Here is a 23,177-nt window from a genome sequence, read left to right on the forward strand (position 1 = left end):
CCTTGCCATTCTGTTGCCTTGTTCTCATATGAATTGACCATCAGTTTGAGTTTTGGTATCAAATTCCATTGGATCCTGGTACAATGTAGGGTGAGGAGGCTGTCACCCTCTTTGGGGCCTGCTGCATCAAGTCACAACCTTTGAAAAGTTTTCCTGTCTCAAATGAGTGCCATGTGGAGGCATAGTAAATCTGTTCAGGTGAAGCCCCCGTTGCACTATCACGATCAAAAGCGTACGGGGATTGGAAGCATCATAGCAGCAGCGTGTGGAGGTCGGGGTTGGAGCGGGCATTTTTTCAGATCGGGAAGAAATTTTGAACCTGTTCAGAATTTCTTCACGATCTCCCCGATCAAAATTGACCTAAATTCAATCGTACGGCAAGCGGGGAGAGCGTAGTGACAGCGTAAACGCAGCGGGATGAGCGTAACAAGGTCTTTCTGAGTGTAGTAACGTCGGCACAAGAACGGGAAGAAAACTTACACAAAAATGTCTGCCAGAAGAAGATCAAGGAGATCGAGAGGCAGAACTGTTGAGGAGGAGGATGGCATTGCCACTGCACCTGTCAGGGCAGAACATGAAGAAGAAGGAGCTCAAATTTTCGAAGAAGGAGAAGAGATGAAGAAAAAGAAGAGAAGAAAGCAGCAAAGCAGCCACCCAAAAGGCGAAGAAAGAGAGACTGCACGTGATGCTTAAAGAGGAGGAAGAGGACATAGCAGAATTTTGAAGAATATGAAATCATCTACAACTGGAGGAAGACGGACTATAAAAGCAAGGACATCAAGAAAAAGCCTTGGAAAAATCAGCACGTCTTTGTTTATAACAATGTATTGCTGCAAAAGAACCGGGAGTTGAGGAGACTCTTCGAGGTACACAGTATATTTCTTCGGTTCTGCATGCTAATAAGTTGACGGACTGCAGATCGACAGTCGAATCGGGGTACATCAGGGCACATCGGGCACTTTTCAGCTCTCTGAATGGGGTGACAGCGTGATAAGATCGTATAGATCGTTCAGAGCGTAGATACAGCGTGCATCGATCGGATAACATCGGCAACATCGCACTGACAGCGTAGCTACATCGTTCTAAAGCGTAACTGCAGCGGCAGAGATCGTAATGCCTCATTCCCGATCATCGTAGTGAGAGCGTAGCAAGCACGTGTTAGTCGTAACTGCAGCGTACTTAGAGCGTTCTAACATCGTACTGTGTCCAGATCGGCTCAGATTTTACCCGATCCTTCCCGATCTGAGAAAATTGTCAAATCCTAGCGAGAACGGCATAGTGGAACAGGGGTTTGATCTAGACTCGCACAGGACTGGCAGATCTGTTCAACTGTCAATTACATCTAATTTTGAAATTTGCTGCACTGTTTTCCAACAAGAGTGCTCACTGCAGAAAACTTCAAACATTGATTTGTTATTGTTAAATGGGTATTTTGTTTTAGATTCCTCCCCATTGACCACAATGTAAACATGCTGCTAAACATTGTACATGCGTTGGTACCAGTGGCTGCTTTTGTATCATTACCGGTAGTTGTGCATGTGCAACAGATTGTTTTAACTGTAATCAAGTGCACGTAAAGTGTGATTCACTTTGTGATTTCGTATTGATTCAGTATGAATATAAAGCTTGAATAAAAAAAAAAAAAAAAAACAAGGCTGAAATCTTGTGCCACATCCCAATGGAAAGGGGCTTCCAGTCTGTTCTAGAACCTCCAGAAGAAACTTATCAGAAGAATTTATGCTGAGCAAATTTGAATACAGTACAGCTAGAGCTGGGTACAAACAGTGTGCACAGTTGATGCTACATGTACGTATAACATGCAATTGTACATGCCTGGGAAGTAACCCTGTATAAAGGGCATGCCTTATCCATGTTTGTGAATCTGTTATGTAGTAGCTATTAGAGGGCTAAAGGTCATGGTTTCCACCATGTGTAAATGCCAGATTTATTCAATAATTGCTGTGTCCACTTGTTGACTCTCTGTGTGTGCTAAAACCTCCCTGAGAGATGTATTGTGCAGGGGTGTGTGCATCAATAGAGCCACTGAACAATGTACAATGTAGAATGCATTTAAAATGTAGACTTTCTCGGCAATTGTTACATGTTTGGGAAAGGGATATCAAAGTCTGTTAAGCTCTGAAAATATGTTCCTACAGTAACCGTATTGTGAAGTGACCAGATTTCAGTACCTGGTAGTGTAGGGAAAAAGTAAATGCGATTACTGCACATGGTCTGCGGCACCAGGCACTACCGGGTATATTAAAAGCTTTGTCTGTGCCTGCATGCTGCTAGGTAACTCTGCACTCTCCTGGAAGTGTACATTGTCAAGTAAACACTGAAAATGTGACAATGTGGCGATCATTTCCTCTCAGGCCTGTCGGAATTGACTGGTTAAGCCACTTACGTACACTGTATGAATACTGTAGTGATATTCCTGTTTGTTGAAGATTTTGACACTATCATTTCAAAGAGGGCAGGAGAGGAAAACATGTCTGCACACACTGTCATGCACATTTCTGTCAATTGCCCCTACAACTGTATTTTAACTTAAAATCGTGTACACGTACTGATTGACATTGTACATGTTTACAAAGATTATAAAATGTTGTAGCTTGTTTGATATCACTATTCATTATTTCTAAGCAAATATGTAATGGTGCACCAGTCCTCTGCATTGGTTATGTATGTGTTTACACTTTCAATAGCATCCATAGACCCCGTTTACAGTGCGAGGCTCGGCCGCGGCTCTGCCACGGCCGAGCCCAGCCTCGCTTCAGTGTAAACGCGCAAAAGGCCAAATGCGAGGCCAAAATTGGCCTCGCATTTGGCCTCGCTCTGGAGGTGGTCTCGGCCGCGGCTCGGTCGCGGCCGAGCCCGGCCTTTTCTTGGTTTAAACGCAAACTGGACCAAATGCGCGGCCAATTGCGCAGCCAATTTTAGTCTGGCTTCCGAACCCTCTGCCTGTATCTTTCGCTATTCAGGATATTAACCCCCTCAACGTCGAAAACTAGTATAGTTTAAGGTGGTTTTGTCCTGCAAAGGATTCTTTCCTTCGGCAAAGGCCTTTGCCCGAACGGTGACTTCGTTGCCACAGAATTCATTTGGCAAAGGGTCTGAAAACCTGACAATACCAAATTGCATTTGTTTACAAGCAGAGCGCCACTATACGACAAAATATTGAAAGGTTTGAATCAAGAGCGCGGCCGAGCCCAGCAGTGTAAACGGACAAAATGGCGGGGCTCGGCCGCGGCCGAGCCACGGCCGAGCCCGGCCTTTTCTCAGTGTAAACGCAAACTGGGCCAAATGCGCGGCCAATTTTAGTCTGGCTTCCAAACCCTCTGCCTGTATCTTTCGCTATTCAGGATATTAACCCCCTCAACGTCGAAAACTAATATAGTTTAAGGTGGTTTTGTCCTGCAAAGTATTTTTTCCTTCGGCAAAGGCCTTTGCCCGAACGGCGACTTTGTCGCCACGGAATTCAGTTGGCAAAGGGTCTGAAAACCAGACAATACCAAATTGCGTTTGTTTACAAGCAGAGCGCCACTATACGACAAAATATTGAAAGGTTTGAATCAAAAGCGCGGGCGAGCCCAGCAGTGTAAACGGACAAAATTGCGAGGCTCGGCCGCGCAATTGAGGCAGGGCTGGGCCGCGGCCGAGCCGCGGCCGAGCCCGGCCCCACACTGTAAACGGGGTCATAGTCAAAGTACTATGAAAAATGAAATTAATCTTCCATGGCTTCTGTGCACCGTAGTACTACTCCTGAATACATGATGACATGATGACGGCCGAGCCGCGGCCGAGCCCGGCCCCACACTGTAAACGGGGTCATAGTCAAAGTACTATGAAAAATGAAATTAATCTTCCATGGCTTCTGTGCACTGTAGTACTACTCCTGAATACATGATGACATCACTTCTGTAAAGACAAAATGAGCCTCCCTTTAAAGCCAAAGGAAAATGACTCTTTTTTTTTAATACAACTTCAAAAGCTTGCCTTTTATTTCATCTTTCTTTTTATTTTGATTTTCTTTTTAATCTTTACAACTGTATGTGTCATTACAGTGAAATATGCAGACAATCGCAAGGAGCGTGGCGGCTCCCCTCCAGCGATACGCCCCTATCTGGACTGCCTGCAGCCGAAGCCTCTACCCAACCTCTTACCTGGCCTGCAGGAGGGCCAGCTCCCAAGTGGAGCTGCCAGACAGAGCAAAGGTCGTCATCTGTGGGGGTGGCGTTGCGGGGACATCCGTCGCCTATCACCTGGCTAAACTTGGCTGGAAGGACGTCATCCTCTTGGAGCAAGGAAGGTGAGTAGAGCAGAGATGGTAACTCTCCTTGATTCTGCGGGAGTGTTCATGAAAACTTCCATATTTCTTCATCTGTGGATAGGAGAATCTCAAAATGTTAGAGTAATGTTACAGGGACATCCCAGATGATTTTCATAATTTCACATCAGGTAGTACATAAATTGACAAATGTATAGATCTGTGGAAAGTATTGTTGATGGTTCTTGAGCGGAGAAACAATACTTTGGTACACTGAACAAGGATGATGACATAGGAGGCTCACATATTTCAGAAATGTAGCAGTGTAATTCCATTACAACACCACTTGCTTGCAAATTCATCTGTGTATCAATACATAATCTATACATGCCTTCTTCTCTTGTTCTGCTTCCTTGAGCCCCAACTCCTGCATTCTTATGGTGACTCTGCCATGTCACCATCCTTGTTCATTGCAATTCGTTATAAATTTTGAAAACATTCTATTCTTCAACCCAATTATTATAAATTCTGAAACTCTGTCCTCAGTATATCAAAATCATCCGGAGGTCTCCTTTAATGTCCGGTCTTTCTTCATGGAAAGAGATTGATTCCTGTGCTCCAATTCCATAGTCCCTATTTCCTACCATCTGAATGAATTCTGTATTGCAACTGATTGAATTCTGTACATATTGATGATGTTGTTGTTGTTGTTGTTTTAAAGAACGAAAGAAGATAGAGAAATGGGGCCCTACACAATGATGATGTGGTGATTAAGAGAAAGTAATGGCGTGGCAGAAGAGCACAAGTTATCGTGTTGCTTCTCTTTTTTCTTTGGTTGTTGTTTTAAGGCAGATGTGCAGTTCTTTCTTTTTCAGATAATATTCTTGTTTAATTGAGATTTTTACGAAAAGGAAATTACATTGTAGCTCACTTTTTAATATTTTCTGTGGCAATGCACCTTGGTTGTTGTTTTGAGGCAGATGTGCAGTTCTTTCTTTTTTAGATAATATTCTTGTTTAATTGAGATTTTTACGAAAAGGAAATTAGCTCACTTTTTAACATATTCTGTGGCAATGCACCATCAGATTAAAGGGAGCTACACTGTACTGTTTTACTGTATGTTATTTTTACAGAAGTTCATGGTGAATACTATACATGTTGTACTGTCAGGAGAGATGGGGTTTTGTTTCCTTATTTGCCCTTAACCTGTTGAGGACGAGTCCCAATTATACTCAGGCAGGTGTCTATGGGAAATGCGTGTTGTAGCAAAATCAGTCCGTCCTCAATGGGTTAATATGCTGGTGGTGTACATTGTAGCTTGTATCTGTTGTTCACCACAATAGCTCAAAGGTTGGTGATTAAGAATACCGGTCCTGTGACATTCATGACATCAAAGTACAATGACTGAGATATTTTATGACTTGGATTGTGAAAGCTCTTGATCCTTATAATGTGTGCAAGGTGTGCACACAGACACACCCCCTATCTGCCTCCTCTTGGTGCACTCACTATGGCGCTAAAAAAAAACAAAAACGTCAGGTTGCACTTGATCCTAATGGTGTGTGTGCAGCTGTGTGTGTAGGAAAACTTTTTCTTTTTTCGTGGTGAATGCTGCTGGTCTGATACGCATAAGAAAATGTGAAAAATAACACCCACACAAACATTTAATTCCCAGCGAAACAAAAGAGCTCTTGATAAGTGAATGCTGCTGATCACACACATGCACAAAAAAGAAACAAAACCAAACGAAATACACAAAAGCATTTAATTCCCAGTGAAAAAAGTATCTTTCATCTCTTCCCATGTCATTTTTTATTTCCCCCTTTCTCCAAATCTGATCACATATAAACAAAACCAAAAACCCAAATTGAAACAAAACAGCCTGACATGCGGCACAACCTGGCACTCAGTGGGACTGGTGGGCAAGCTGTCCAAGAACCCCACACTGAATACACTGGTGCGGTGGAGTGCAGAGCTCTATGAGGCCCTCAAGGAAGAGACGGGGATAGACACAGGTGGGTCACTGCTCATTTATACCATGTGTGTACTATTAACCCGTACGTCCTTACAGGAACCTGGTAAACCAGGTTCCCAAAATGAAGACAAGAGTGCCTGCTTTCATGGCCTGAATTCATGTTTCTCTGTGTTGTAATGCCCAGGAAAATGGGTTTGATAAAAAGGTAAGAGTTTATTCTATCACCATATTACTGTTCTCTGTCTGTTGGAAAAATGTGTACAGTGTATATCACAGTATTATGTACCCCTTTCCTGATTTAGCTTGCGTTTGCTTCGCTATAAAACTTGGGTGAACATGTACATAGCGATCAAAACTGAGCACTTGTAGAAGATTTCTGTGTTCGTTGAGCCCAGTCATCCCATTCAAGTGCCTAGTTTTGTGTAGAACAAAAGAGTCTGTGAGCACATCAGCGCACGCTCTATTTGTACATCGCACTCAATCGATATTTTCATTGTTCGATGGCACATGTAGTTGACCATGGAAAGGGGATACACTTGTACATGTCCCGCTTGACTGCTTTTGCACAGGTGGATTACCAACCTGTCCATTCTCTTTTGATGGGCAAAAAGAATCTCGTTTGGGGGCATGCAAGGCACTCTCAGAGAATTGCGGAAGGAATGGATTAAAGGGATAGTACAGTGTTGGTTGAGGTGGGGACTCGGTTTTAACTCTTTCGTAGATAATGAATTAACCACTTGTGAAATATTAAAGAGCATACAATTCTAAAGAGAATTCAAAGGTCATTTGATGAAAGTCGATTTTGAAATGGCTGAGATATCCAAAAACAAAGTAAAACAGACATGGTCGTAAAAAAGGGGGCTCCCACCTTTCATCAGGACCTCTTTGCTTTGGGGTATCGCGACTGTTTCAAAACCAATTTTCATCAAATAAACTTTGAATTCCTTTTGAAATTGTAAGCTCTTTAATATTTTTTTAAGTAGTTTATCATTATTTCACAAAAAGTTGGAAACCTGAAGTCCCAAAACTTTACCATTCCTTTAAACTTATGCACTTTTTTTAACCCCTTATGTGCCCAGGCGCTCTGTGTAATTCGTCAAACTTTTTCCCCAGCATTCAATGATCCATCCAAACGTTACTTAGATTTATAAATTTAGGAAGCCCACTCTGGTGCAGCAGTATGCATCAGTCCAACTGGGAAGGCGTTCGCGGTGACACAATATCGATAGGGAGATTCAGTAATCTCTATTCATTGACGATTAGTTTCCAGACATCTGTGCCAGCGGCTGAAGAGGGCACTCCTAGGTACTTGGTAGTTAGCAAACAAAGCATATTATTTACCTAGTTATGTACCTGTTATGTACCTAGCCACTCGGTTATTGTCAGACTTTTTTATCAACATGTTGATAATCCTCCCTCCTTCACCGGATCACACCCATCTCCTCCCCCCCCCCCCCCCCCCCCCGACCTTTTGTATGTTAGATGCTAAAACCATTGTGACAAAAACAGAGAAAAACAAAAAGGGTATAGGAAATTAAGTATACCAGTTGTCTCTTTTTGTCTATCTGTTTTTTGAATATCAATTTTCAGACAGCTGTGTCAATCAGTGAAAAAAAAAAGGGAAGAAGGAATTGATTAATATACACCAGTCTGCATAAAAGGCACAGTAAGAGTTCAAGAACAATCTAGGCTGTCACAAATGTTTGCATAATTCAGAAAGAAAAAAAAGTCCAAATCTTTGGAAACATGTTATATAAGTAGCGCTTGATAGATATTTTGTATCTCGTACCTTTGTATTTGAGTAGATCTATATGTGACGAGGCCACTTGACCAGAGTTGGGAGTAGTTCACCAAGCATTAGTTAGGTTCAGGGCACTGAAGGGCAGATACAGCACCTACATTGTATGTATCTCCCCTCTCTGACAGCTCTGTATATAATGAGTCATTGATTATCATGTGGGACTTGAATCTTTTGACCATAATAACTTCATAACTCATAGTGATAGAATCACCACAGTAGTCCCCTGTTTATAGTAGGGACCATTCAGGGTAATTTGTTTATACAGCACTCTTTTAGATATAGGAACAAGCATACCACATGTTTCAAAAGACAATGTGCATTTTATTAGTGTCTAGCCCTTCAAGGGCAAGTCCAAGGGTTTCTTGCTGGTTTATTAAGGGTCTATTGTTGGTTTATTGCCACTTGGTCTGATATCAGATGGTAATCTACTTCCTGATTCGTCTAACACCACTATGGCTAAACACATTTGGTCAACTATCAATTTTGTCTGATGCCTGTTTGGTCTAATCTTCACTTGGTCTAATGCCCAGTTTTTCTAATGACCAGATGGTCTAACTGCAATTTTGTCTCCTTGGATTTTTTTCCCCATTTTGTCTAATAAACTGGGGTATTAGACAAAATGGGCATAATTTGGAAGTAGACCAACTGGTAATGAGGCTAAGTGGCAATTGGACTAAATGGTCATTAGACAAACTGTTTGTAGACAAAACAGGAATAGACCATGTGGGTTGAGACTAAAGGCGCATTTAGACTGGCAAAAAATCGAGAAGTTTATTGAAAGATCGTGAAGTTTGGGCCATTGGTACTCGCGCAAGAAAGAGTGCGCGGTCCGATGGCTAGTGACTGTGACATAACAATGCACATTTGTACATGACAATGGCCTCGCGCTTCGGAGACACAGCCAGCAAACAGATCGAGAAGTTTTGCAGGAAGTTTGCGGTCACACTGGCAAAACTTCGAGATCTTATAGATCGCGATCTTAAACTTCTCGATCTTTTGCCAGTCTGACCGCACCTTAAATGGTTATTAGACAAAGTGGGAGTGGACCAAGTGATAGATCCAAAGTTAGTAAATCAATAAGAATATGAAGCAATCAACAGAAACCAAAGCAAAATGTGAAATATTCAGGGTTTGACGTGGTTCTTGGATTCTTTTGCAGGTTACCGAGTGCCAGGGGCAGTAATGCTGGCCCAGACCCAGAATAGGCTCACATCCCTGAAAAGAGTCCATGCCATGGAAAAGTAAGTCATTGTTTCGTTATCACCCCTCAGAACCCCACCCACCTCCATCCCATGACCCTCCCTAAACTCATTTGGGTAATAAATCTTATTTTTTCTGTACTGTCAACACCCCTTTCCTGCCCATGTATACACTGTAATGCTTTACTTTGCTCATGTACAAATAGACAAAATAAAATATGTAATCAATGTACCAATATACATCATGTACCGGTACATTGTACATATGTTTGTCATATGATAATCTTGCCGTCAGGTGATAAGCGGGCATAATATAATGTATGTGTAAAACATACTTTTTTTTTCTTTTTTGCTTACAAAGCATTTTTATTTCTTATTCTTCTCTCAACCATCAAAGCATGTTAAATGTACAAAGCTAGCTGGGTTGTGAACTCTTTCTAATTTCATCAACAAACAACCTTTATCCTATCTATCTGAACTTTAATCATTTTACCATGTATACATGTACAGCTGTAAAGTACTGTTGAATGTTTGCATACGGTGGAACTGTTCCTGACTTGGAGAAATCGCACTTCTGGTGGAGTCTTTTTAAACATCCGACCACCAACCTTCCATACCCATACCTTTGTGGTCCTATTGCTGTCACATTTTTATGTGTGAATCTGTGTGTCTGTAGTGTCCTTGACAATGTGTTGTGTGTGGTTGAACTTTTTTACCTTCATACAGCATACTTCTGTTTGACATTGTGATCAAATCCTGCTGCATAATGTTGAATGATTTGGCAAATTATAGACGGTGCTGTGAAAAATATCTTGAAAATTTTGAGGCTACACAATATTTTGATTCAGCACAACCATATATGTAGTGATTTTTCTTTTGAGAACTATGGTTTTGAGAGAAAATATTTATATCTTTGTAGGCAAGTGGAATGCATACAGTGTATAAAGCATTTTACTTTATAGTGGGGTGTTCATCCAGACCTTGTCTCTTCTAATAATCAAAGGTCTTCATCATTCATGATTGAATACCCAGTTTTGAATAATTCAGGTTATAGTAAGCTTTCATACATAATTATGCAAGATGCATGAGCTCCCTCTGCTCATTGGTTAGTATCCTTGCAATCCATTTTTGTCCAGTGCTTTATCAATACCCCAAAATAAACAACTCGCTCCAACAGCTGCAGTAATCTTTAGACGAAGCTGAGAAATCGATATCAGAATATTAAGTATCTGTACCTTAGCTGCATATTTCAGAGCAAAATTCTATATTCTTCAGATGTGTTTTACTGCACACTTTTGTGTATTAAAGGCTCTTCGGTGCATTAAAAGACTTTCATGTCATCAGTCCTGAATTTTGGTTCCTGTGTTGTTGATTCGGTAGAGAGATTGGCAGTCCGTGTGAGATGCTCACTCCATCTGAGATTGAAAAGCTGGTGCCTTATATACGGGTCACTGACATTCTGGGTGGACTGTACTCACCTTCAGACGGCAGAACAGATCCAACCAACACTGTCATGGCACTGGCTCGCAGTGCCAAGGCCAATGGTGAGACTGAAATCGAAAAATTAATGAAGTTTGAGACATTGGTATAATTTTTTTTTTTTTTTTTTATCAAATGGGACTTGAAAGGTAATATGTTGTATTTGGAATGGTTGAATTCATGATCAAGAATCCCAATGATAGATTATGAAAGAATTAAAAGCACATGGTATTCTATTTCAAAAAGCAAAGTATAACTTGAAAGTGAGTTCCTGCTTTGGTGATAATTTGTGCCCTGCATCACAAAATCACCAAAATGTTGCCAAACATGGATTTTTAGAAAGGGCAAATTCTGAAATCGCAGATTCTACGCTTTAGAATGATGAATAACACTCTACAAATGGACTTTCCTCACATCTCTGAATAATGGAAAGAACGTACAATGTACACACTATGGAAAAGTGGGTACTGAGAAAAGAGGCTTTGAAGGTTAGGGTTTACTTTTATGTCCTTAATCTCACCAAGCTGTGCTGTCTGCAATTAATAGAATGAAAAACTGGATGCAAAACTCTAAAGCAACCAAAGTGAAAGGATTATCAGATTGAGCTGAACATTTCGCACAGTCTATCAACACACTCTATTCATAAACTAGTACCGGTACTTACTTTCAAAGAGTAGCACCATCCTTTCAAAGTCATTAGAGTTAAAAGTGGAAGGTGGTATAAAGTTTTGTTTGATTTTTTTGAAGAAATGAAAAGGGGCCCCTGAGACAAATCACACTATTCTACAGAAGTGTTCAAGAAAAACTGCTTTAAAAAAGGCACAGTTTTCCATTGATTTTTAATGATCCCATTTGAATAAGAATTATGTCGAAGAAGAGTTGCTCTTTCAGAAAACATAAATAAAGTTAAGATTGACTACATTGTAGATTGACCTAATTAGTCCATGGGCCAAGACCCGAAAAATGGGTTATTGGTACCACCTGAAGTGGCAAAACCTTTTTGGTGTCATTTTGTTTGTCAGACATAGATATGCTTATCAAGCGATGATAGCATTTCCAAATGAGTAGCTTAGTCATAATAAATGAATTTTTAACCAATTTGGTCTCGTTTTTATATCCCTATACTTCTGAATCGAAACTAACCGCTATACAAAGAAGAGCACTGTCTTCTCTATGTCCACAGGTGTTCTGTTGTAAACGCGGTGCGCTTTTTATTCAAGGCAGCGAAGGGAATATCCAAAGGGTTATGATGTCCACAGCTGTCGCGCGGTGCGCTTAGTCTTTATCCAGAACAATGTACCATTATCATATCTAAAGTTCCTGATAAAAGGGATTATCTATACTGTTTTTATACTACCCTCTCAACAAATACATCAGTTTTTAACAAAAATCCCTCTCTCCATTTACAACATTGTTTATTATAATGTATTGTAGTGTACCGGTACATTGTTTTTGCATTATCTTTCATTGTTGGATGGAAATAAAGTGACATTGGCGTGGTATTAGCGTTTTCACCGTCGCGTTTGCACCGGAAAATGACAAATCATTGAAAAATACGGTAAAATTCACTAGGAATTGCTTTTTTTTTTATTGTTGTTTTTAGAGAAAGGGATATACACTGTATTATAAGCTTTGGATATTCCCTTCGCCGTCTTGAATATTAGACTAAGTGCTGTGGACATCATAACCTTTGGATATTCCCTTCGCTGCCTTGAATAAAGACTAAGTGCACCGCGTTTACAACAGAACACCTGTGAACATAGAAGACAGTGCTCTTCTTTGTATAGCGGTTAGTTTCGATTCAGAAGTATAGGGATATAACAACGAGACCAAATTGGTTCAAAATTCATTTATTATGACTAAGCTACTCATTTGGAAATGCTATCATACCTTGATAAGTATATCTATGCCCAACAATCAAAATGACACCAAAAAGGTTTTGCCACCTCAGGTGGTACCAACATCTGGCCTGGCCCATGGACTAAATACCTATTTTGACTTCTCGCATAACCAGTTAGGGAAACTCTTGACCTTCCGAGATAATGTGAAATTCCGCTTTTTTAGATTGATGCGTTCAACGAAGCGTGGAAGAGCGCGGTGGCTGTTGCTCTGTGTTCTCTTTCTAGCCGTTTTTGTTTTCAGAAATGCTCTTAAGCCAGTCCCGGTTACAAGTGCGAGTGTATTGTAAAAGTGGATATTTTCGCGCTTGGCCGGGTAAACAGAGTTTCGCATGTTTTTAATCCTAGCCAATATTAAGTTTTCCCTATATTTTCTAGAACACTCTTTTTGTAGAACAGGGTGATTACGTGTAGGTGCGTCGTAGAGTCCCCTTTTTCAATTCTTGAAAACCCTTTTACACACTCCTCACTTTCAGCTCTAATAACTTGAAAAAAGAATGATGCTACTGCTTTGAAAGTTGGCATCAGTTATGGGTATAATGTGTTAATAGAGCAAGATAATTATACCCCCGCCAAACGTAGTTTGAAGGGGGTATATAGGAATCAGCGGACGGGCGGTCGGGCGGTCGGTCGGGGCGGTCGGTCCGTTGCAAATCTTGCGTCGCGAACTACTTCCTCAGTTTTCAACCGATTCCCATAAAACTTGGCACAGATGTGTGCCTTGGGTTGTAGATGTGCAAGACATATTTTTTGACAGTACCCAAAAGTACATTGCCATGGTAACGGCATATTATGGGCAAAAATGGATACAAATCTTGCGTCGCGAACTCCTCCCACAGTTTTTGATCAATTTTTATGAAATTAGGTACAGATGTTCATCTGAATATGTTAATGTGCAAGACACATATTTCCGCAGTGGCAAAAAGTGCGTTGCCATGGTAACGGCATGTTATTGGTAAAATATAGGGCAAAATGCTTCATGGCAAAACTGCTTCATCAGTGTTCTTCCAATTCTCATGGAATTCATATTGAATGTTTGTCTTAGGATATAGGTCAGCATGACACATTTCTTGACAGTGACAAAAAGTATGTTGCCATGGTAACAGCTCACATATTATGAGCCAAAATGATGGAAAATTTTGTGTTGCAAACTACTTCCTCAGTTTTTGCCCAATTTCCATGAAACTTGGTACAGATGTGTGCCTTTGGTTGTAGATGTGCAAGACGCATTTTTCGACAGTACCCGAAAGTACGTTGCCATGGTAACGGCATATTAATGGCAGAAGATCAAGGAAAGATCTTGCGGATTTAACTACTTCCTCAGTTTTTTGACCAAAGCTTATCAAATGTTGTTTTGACCAAAGCTTATGAAATGTTGTTTGGCGGGGGTATAACCAGTCGCTGTAGCGACATTTCTAGTTTCAGCTTGATCTGCTAATCCCTGCATTATTTATGCTGCAGAGTTTCACATCCTGCTTTTTGCACCATTCATTTGCATGACTAGCAAGCCTTGGTAGGATCAAGTGCCTGAATAGACCCTATATACTTTCGAGCCTCTTTTCTCAGTAAGCACTTTTAATACAGAGAATGTGTTTGCTTTTCAAGATTTTCTGGCGACTTTTTGTTGGTTTTGTGGTGCAGGGTCACATATTATACAGTGTAATGTGTGAACAGCAGGCACATGCAATGTAGCTGGCTTAATACTTGTTTGCTTTTCATGATTGATACGAATCATACACTCTCAGAAACCAAGCTTTATCTGACATGAAGCACATTCATCCAGTTTGCTCCCTAGGACTTGTGTCTAGGACTGCCTTCACTCAATGGGAATACTGTTTATGCCATACATTTTGCAGGGTTTTTGTTTTTCATGAATTTCACGAGTTGGGTTTTATTCGTGAATTCAACAAAACTGAAAGTTATCAACTCTGATCCTATTAACATGAATGTGACATGTATGCGTACAATGTACTGCTGCAGTACACAGTACAGGAACAAGATACACTACGTGTATAGTACTGTACTCAATGATTGCAAATTTTAATAACCTCGCGCAAAATTGTCATGAAGTTCTGATTCACAAAAAAAAATTTGACTCGCTAAATGTATGGGGCATACAGTGCCACAAAACTGTTAATATAGGTTGTTTTGTCTGCATATTTGCTTTGAGGATTAATAGGCATTCTACACACTGTCCAAAGACCCTGACACAGAAAGGGTAAAGAGATGAGTGTGAAACTACGGATGACCCGCTACAACAAAAGGATCGGAGAGTCAGGGAGGTTGATTTTCTGAAAATGACATGGCATTATTTCCTTACTCTTCCGCTTTGATTTCATTTTAAAAGCACTCGGGTGCAGAGATATTGATGATTTTATGAGACCCATGTTGAGTGGTTAAGAAAATCGGCGTTTCAAGAAAACTGCCAAGTTTTCTTTCAGACACAATCATGATCAAGGGGAGGCAAGACAGTTTTCACCTCTTGACAATAGAAGGTCCGCTCGTAGCAACCTCTGCGATGTTCATTCAAGCTTAGCACCAGTGGTCTATGCACGACCAATCAGTAACCAGAATGCCATGCACTGACGGATAAGATCACTCCCTTGTTGCTAGGGGCGGAGTCTCTCTGAGGCATTAAATCCAAATCTTCCGACACATTTCTGTTGCACTGAAAGTCAGAAAACCATGGCCTAGAAAAATGCTACTTTCTTGCCTTTCCTTTGATCATTTAGCTTTGAAATTGCGGCAGATGATGGACGAAACATTTGACTACACCATTATGCCAACAACAGAAATTTGATGGTTTCGAATGATTTTGATGATCTGACTTCAAACTCTATTTTGTCGGCTCAGACGTCGGCAACTTTTAGATCCTCTTGTTGTGGCGGATCACAAAGTGTTCAATGTTGTATATTACATCCACCCAGGTGTGCAAATATTGGAGGGGGTTCAAGTTAGCAGGGTCAACAGTGAGAATGGAAGCGTTCATTCCGTGGATACCTCTCATGGCAAAGTGCGGTGTGACTACTTCGTCAACTGTGGTGGACAGGTAATGTGACACTTTTAAAAGACATTGTACGGTTTCCTTGCATTGCAGTAAGCCAGCAACAATGACTAACTAGAGGAACAGTGGCTGTAGTTGCTAATTCATCAATCAGAATTACTTTTGCACACAAACTAATGGAAGATTTGTGAATTGACATCATCACCATGCTGAATTTATGCGTGCGATTGAAACCAGTGCTGTTACATGCCATTTTTATAATGCCGATCTTGATACTTGTACTTGTCAAGGTTTTTGCATTTAGACGATCCTTCCCACCCAATGAACTTGACCTTATTTTCAGTGTTCCAGGAAAGCCAGAGTGACTAAAAGAAATGAATACATGTATGATAGGAGATTAAGCACAAATTAGAAGATGAAAGCATTTAAAAATTCCTGAATGTTCTCATAATTGGCAAGTTTTCATGCAAATTTCTGTAATTTTGTGCACATTTTAGTAGATGAAGCAGTGCCATCTTATCTTTCTTCTGTGTAACATAAGCCATGAAATTCAAAGTTACCAATTTAATGGTGACAGAATGATCATTTCTGCAGCAAAAGTCTTTAAAGACTTAAATGATAAATGCAAATATTTGTTCTGCTTGATTGTTGTCGAGCCTACCGGAGGTGAGGGGAGAGTAAGGGATCGCCAGCGGCATCTGTTCGTCCGTCGTCCGTCCATCTGTCGTCCATCCGTAACACTACAAAAACTTGAATAACTCTCTACTGAGGACATCAATTTCAATCAAACTTGGAGGGAAGAGTGGTTATACAAAGTTACACATTTTACTAAACATGAAGGTCACCTCAATTTCAATGGTCACAGGCAGGGGTCAATGAACTTTATGGCCCAATGTTAAGTTTTTATGGCACGTTTCGATTATGGCTCGTAACTTTTGATGTATATGTCCGTTTGTAACCAAACTTAGATTGTGGATGTCCCTTGGGGAGTTCAAGGTCACCACAAGGTCAAAGGTCACAGACAGAGGTCAACAAACTTTTAGGACCTAATGTTAAGTTTTTACGGCGCTTTTAGATTATGGCTCATAACTTTTGATCCGTATGTCCGTTTGTGACCAGACTTGGCTGGTAAATGTCCCTTGGGGAGTTAAAGGTCACCACAAGGTCAAAGGTCATAGGCAGGGTCAATTAACTTCCAGGAGTCAGAAAAACATTAATTTCTTCTACATGAATGGGCGAGACACATTTTGGCACTTGCCTTGTTTGTTGATGAAGTCATGTCATCATCATCTTTATTTATTTTGTCAATGGCTGTAGTGGGCAAGGGACATTGGTCTACGAAGTAATCCCACCGTTAGAGTACCTCTCCACAGCGTCAAGCACCAGTACATGATTACTAAACCCATCGAGGGAGTCGAACCTCAGAAACACCCATGTAAGTCTTGTGTGTTCCTAAAAATTATTCATTATCATCATGGTCATGTAGTCTCTATTCATTGAAGATTAGTTTCTTGACAGTTCTCCTAGTCTGTGGAGAAAGCACTCCAATTTAGTCAGGCAGAAATCTTAGGGTAAGCATTACAGAAGCAGAAAAGGAATCATTTGTATATTATTATTTTTCAACCATTTTCAAAAGAAAGGGGAGAGAATATCATCCCTGGGGTGACAGGATCATATCTAAATTTGAAAATAACAAAAAAAAATTCTTATTCCAGTTGGAATGTCAAAAATACAGATTTCAGTTTGAAAATATTACCGTTATTAATGTAATACAAAGCAATGCTTTGTATTATTTAGCATCAACATTGATGTTATTTTTCAAATATGTTGCAATTTTTTTTTTTTACTTGATTTATTCATTATTAATTTATGATTTTGAGATACATACCAAGTATTTTTACCTCAGGGATGATATCAAACTCTGATCTGAGCCAACGATGCGTGGTGAAAAAACATAAACATACAAACTTATTCTGATCCCCCTCCACATTCCGTGCAGATGTGCGAGACTATGATTCCGGGAACTACATGATTGACTGGGGTGGAGGCCTACTGGTGGGCAGCTTCACTACCAAGGGAATCTCGCTGTTCTACGAGGGAATCCCGGAGAAGGCCGAGTTCCTGTCCCTCGAGGAGGACTGGGATCACTTTGGTGAATTTTGTGTTCAGTTGGAGGTACCACAAGGGGGAACCTCATTAGGATTAAAGATTGTCTAGAAACAAGGTACCTCGGATGAGTTAGGAGTATTCTTGTTATTATTAGTGTGTTGTACATGTATTACAGTCCAGGATTTCTGTTTTGGGAAACACATGCGTGGATACAGCAAAGTTCAGATGTACATTTTTTTTAGTCAAGATTTGCTTCTTTTGGTTTTTTTTTAAACATGCATTGATATAGCAAGTTTTTCATTTTGCAGGTCTTTTTTTTTTTTTTTTTGTGATTGACGTAATTCAAACCATGGCAGATCATCATATGCAGTAAGCAAGTACACATTTCTCTTTTTTTTTCTCTCTCTCTTTTTCTTGTTTTGCTTCGCTTGGCCTGTATGATTTATACCTTTTGATAACTTGCAAACTTTTTCATCATCATTCTGCTATCCACCCAAATATGACCCAATTTGTGAAGTTAGCAAGCTCACTCAGGTATAGCTTTATATGCCACAGTGCAAAAGGAAAGCCATGATGACACAGTAGGAATTGGGGGGGGGGGGGGGATTTGCTCGCGGGGAGTATATTCACACTTTTCGAGACATCTCTACCAATCGGCAAGCAAAGTACTGTTAAGGTAAAGGAACTAGCCATTAAGATTTGTGATCAGAATGTTTGTCATGCGCTGACACTCATTTTGGAAGTAAAGAGGAATGATTCCACACTACTAGTATGTGTTAAAGTACAAATGATGGAGTGATGTACATGTATGATGTACCACTGATATAATTATTCGTCATGTATCAAGGAGAAGAGGTCTGCATTGATTTTGTCGTTGTTTTGTTGTGATGTGGAGGAGGATTTATTCACATGGAAAGTCTAGCATGGATTATGCTATTAAATTACGGGTAAGTCTTTTCTGTAAAAGGGACTGGCATTCTAAGGCAAACTACTGCTTATCTGTTTTTGCTTTAAAAACACATGCCACATACAGTGGGGTGGATATAATTTCATTGAAGAGAAAACCTAGACTAGTGTGTATTGAGTGTTTTAATTCCATCGGCAACTTTCATATGTTTGTTTGTTCAATGATATGTATGCATTTAATGCTAACTGCTTCTAAATTACTAGATTCCCTGTTTAGCTACCATTAAGGGAGCCTTTGCTTCAAGACAAAAGCGTCACAGGATGAAAAGTTTAGCAGCTACGCTCTGACAACCTACCATCTCATCTCTTTGCATTTTTGCACATGCGTGTACGACAGGGAAAACGGGATGTAAATTAAAGCAGAAAAAGAAAAATATAGGCATATTGACATTTTCTTTTTCTGCCATAGACTTTTATCTGTGCGTGATATGTATGGATATGAGCTGAGACAGTTGTAAAATGTTGGCAGACCGTGTGTATTATTGATTTTAAAGCAGTTCTGACAAACAGTAGTTAGGTTTGTTTTGTTTGTTTTGTTTTGGGGGGTTTTTAAGGGGCAGGAGAGATATCAAATATTTGTTGTGTTATTCTGACATGACATGGATATGTGCACTAAGCAAAAGGAAATTTAGATGCAAAGTCATACAGCAGAAAGTGTTTTGCACCATACATTGATAGATTATCAAACGACTGCAGTACAGTAGATGAAGAGAGAGTGAACACTTTGCTTGCTTCCATTGAGTTCAATGATTTGAATGTTTGTGTATTATGATCTCTCTATTTCCAAACTGCAGCTCCCCATTTGCAGGGTTTCCTGAAGAGGGTGCCCCTAGCTGAGAAGGCTGAGGTCCAACAACTCTTCAATGGTCCAGAGAGCTTCTCTCCAGACGGCAATTTTCTCTTTGGACCAGCTCCAGAGGTATTCAGTCTGCTGTGACTTTAATATCGCCTTGGAGTAGGGGTATGGGGATGAATAGGGAGGGGGATACTGTATGAACTTGATAATCCTGTGAATATTTGCTACAACATATGTGACCCTGCATCACAAAACGAACACAAAGTCGGCAGACATGAAATTTTAGTTAAGACCATATTCTGAAAGACCAGCCTTTAAGCTTTCAAATGATGTCTAACTCAAATCAAATGGACTCTCCTAACCAATCTAAATATTGGAAAGAAAGCACGCAATCGGGAAAAGTATGAACTGAGAAAAGACGCTGTGAAGTACCGTGTCTATTCAAGCGCTAAATTTTTACCAAGCCGTGCTGTCTGTGAGATGAATGGGACAAAATACAGGATGTTAACCACCAGAGTAACACAATGAAGGGATTATCAGATTAAACTGAAATTGAGCCTGCCTTATCGACACATTCTGTCCGTAATTAATGCCAACTTTCAAAGCAGTAGCATCATTCTTTCAAAAGTTATCAGAGTTGAAAGATTTTTAAGAAATGAAAAGGGGACTCTAAAGACACACATAATTACACTATTCTACCAAAAAACTGTTCGAGATAAACAGCTAAAAAACACACTTTCCTGCCCATTTTATGATCCCAAATTTAACATAATGTAGAAGAAGACTTGCTCTTTCAGAAAATATGAAAAAGTCAAGATTGGCTAGGTTGACCCATTTCACCTATTTTCAGTCCTCACACAAAATCAGTGTGTGCGACTTTTTGTTTGTTTTGTGGTGCACGGTCACATATGTTTTGTCTGTTTGGGAACTGCTGTAATTTTTTGATTAATATCAGGTGACTGTGGTTAGCCAGTCAGTGATGCACTCAAGACTATAAACCTATTAAGTCAAAAAATGAAGATATATATATCCTGAACTACGTACATGGGGCTGGCCCGGAGATTGGTTTTGATATGACTGTGATGCCAGCAGTGGTGATTTGCACATTTTATGGGGAATTATGTTTGCGGGGGTGGGGGGGGGGGGGGGGGGGGGGGGGGTCAGCCGTGAAAGGGTTAATATGGGTAGCAGGCTTCAGAATGCTGATGTCACTTCACCATGAGAAATGTCTTTCTCTTCCTCCTACAGATGAAGAACTACTTTGTCATGGCAGGCTTCTCATCCAAAGGGGTGGCTCTGAGCGGTGGGGCAGGCCGACTGATGGCAGAGTATATCGCTGAGGGCCGACCCTCCATCAACCCGTGGTCCTTTGACGTACGCCGCTTCACCGACTATCACAACAACAAGGCATTTCTCCGAGACAGGGTTATGGAGAGTGAAGGTATGTGCAGGGGAGTGGTGCTATCAATGAGAGAAATGCTTTAGTATTTGCATGGTGTTGAAAACATTTCTTGAAACCCAGAAAGCTCTGTCTTAATGTATAGACAATCTTTGCAGGCAGCTACCAGTAGTTGTCTATGGTTTTTGTGCTCTGAAACATTTGATATAGGTGTGGTGATGAGAATTAAAGGCATACCAGCTATTTGGAGAAATTTAAGCTTAAATGTTGACCATTATGTGTTGTAGCAGTTCACAACATGTTACCTGATTCACCCTGGCATTTATTTCAATGCTATGTCTCATTTTCACATTAAGCAAAGAATATTAATGAATAGGGCATGAGAGTGTACAACACAATCAAAGAACACACTCTACTTGGATCAATAAAGCATTCAAACTGAAAGTCACACTTTGTGAGTGAAGATTGACGTACAGTGTACCGTTACCCAATAGGCAATAGGAATGTTTAGTAACACGTTTAACCCGTTCCTTGAATACTGAATTCTGAAATCGTCATAGACTTAATACACAGGCCTGCAGATTCCTGTAGGAAACAGGTTAACTTGAATAGGTCAGGTCCCTTTGAGTTCTTTCTCTCTTAATACAGGGGACATGTGTGCATTAATCCATTCCCTCCTAGCTATATTTGCAGTGTAATTCCCATGGGGATACAACTGTACAATACAAACAGTTCTTTAACCCTGTCTGAGCCAAGGACTTTGGACAGTGTGTCGATTTCTGTGCCAATCAGCACTCGAAGCGAACAATGGGTTAATACTTAATACAATGTAGTTAGCAAAATATTAATGTAAGGGCTCACATCAAATCAGTGGCTCCTGAACAAAGCACACAGGCTTTTATTTCCTTGAAGGCCATCATGGCAAAGTGTGTCATCAGGATGGTTGACGCATGGAATATTATAGATCTTTTGATGATTGTTTGTGGTGCACAGTTTATTCCCTTCTTTTTCCCTCTTTTCCATCCATCATCAGGCCTGATGTATCACTCTCTAGCAAGTGAGCCTGACTTCGAAACCGGACGCATGCTGCGCTGCTCACCACTGTACAGTGCTCAACGGGAGCTGGGGGCAGTATTTGGTGAGAGATGCGGAGTGGAGAGGCCGGTCTACTTCATGGACGTGAATGCTCAAGGTACAATTGAGTGTATATTAATTGTCACAGTGTTTAACTCTTTATGTGCCACGTTCTCACACCCAACTCCCGTCGATGGTGTCAAGTTTGCATATTCTGCTCAAACACTCAAACCCGCCCAAACCGATAGATAAATCGCCAAATGCCACAGTACGATGAAAGCGTTTCTCACAATCCGTTTCCTGTCACATGTAGCTTGCATTGTACACTGTATGTGGTGATGGAATATCAAGAGATCTTCACTACTGGATTTGTGAGTAAATTCTGAGTTTCAGTCACTGTTTTGTGTGCAGAAGTCCTGCCTCTACAATGATAGATTTTCTGGTCATTCGAAAGCAAAACAATCATAGTCAGATTGTATCACAATTTACACTCATTCATCAAAGCAAAGCGCAAATTTCCTCTACAACTTTGCTCATCACATGTCTAGGATTCCAAAAATCCATAAAAGTCACATAGATTTGAAAAACATATATTTTCAGTAAGATATAGTTGGATGTGAGGTAAGCCTATGGACCTGCCTCTTGGCAAACAAAGTGTAATAATGGTTATTATAAAATGGGTTCAAGAATTTAGCCAATTGGAAGCGCTGAAATGAGTCACGTGTGCGTGCATTAATTTCTTACTAACATGCACGGCCTGACGTCACAATGTTTACACTAGCAGTGCGCACTCAATCAGTTGTTACAAATGCGTCACGCGCTACTATACGCGCTGTCAATCCTGTAAACAACTTCTAGTTCGGGCTGCCAGCCGGCCTTTCTTGTGCATAACATGTGGCGTACGTATAGCGTATACTCTTATACGTACATATGTGCGGATTTCGGAGTGCGACGTGTGAAATGTTTGGGACGAACATCTTCGGACATCTTGACTTTTGAGCGAGTGCAACATGTAGCTGACTGGTATTGACCCACAAACGTGAAAAATGCTGTTAGTTTTCGACCCATTTTATAAAACAAATGATGCACAGGATAATTTCGTGGCGTTGGTGAAGGTGAGGCGCACTCGAGAGTATTGACAATGGTGCAACATGCACGAGGCACATTTGTATAAAGGTAAAGTTAGCCCGGAGAGTAAAGCAAGTTGTCT

General features: G+C 40.5%; 1 protein-coding gene across 1 annotated transcript in view; it reads left to right on the forward strand.

Annotated features, from left to right (window-relative positions):
- The window catches only part of LOC139712382 (pyruvate dehydrogenase phosphatase regulatory subunit, mitochondrial-like), a 50,146-nt gene that overhangs the window by 15,229 nt on the left and 11,740 nt on the right, over positions 1-23,177 (forward strand). Inside the window, exons 2-11 of the mRNA XM_071624207.1 lie at positions 4,065-4,309; positions 6,149-6,282; positions 9,203-9,284; positions 10,623-10,786; positions 15,547-15,668; positions 16,941-17,058; positions 17,623-17,775; positions 19,493-19,617; positions 20,743-20,935; positions 21,927-22,085. Coding sequence (XP_071480308.1) covers positions 4,071-4,309; positions 6,149-6,282; positions 9,203-9,284; positions 10,623-10,786; positions 15,547-15,668; positions 16,941-17,058; positions 17,623-17,775; positions 19,493-19,617; positions 20,743-20,935; positions 21,927-22,085 — 1,489 coding nt within the window. The 5' untranslated portion in view covers positions 4,065-4,070. The remainder of the gene's footprint in view (positions 1-4,064; positions 4,310-6,148; positions 6,283-9,202; positions 9,285-10,622; positions 10,787-15,546; positions 15,669-16,940; positions 17,059-17,622; positions 17,776-19,492; positions 19,618-20,742; positions 20,936-21,926; positions 22,086-23,177) is intronic.

This window comes from Diadema antillarum, unplaced genomic scaffold (assembly GCF_040938485.1).
Source record: "Diadema antillarum isolate AM-2024a unplaced genomic scaffold, OU_Dant_1.0 seq00001795_RagTag, whole genome shotgun sequence".
Taxonomy (NCBI): Eukaryota; Metazoa; Echinodermata; class Echinoidea; order Diadematoida; family Diadematidae; genus Diadema; species Diadema antillarum.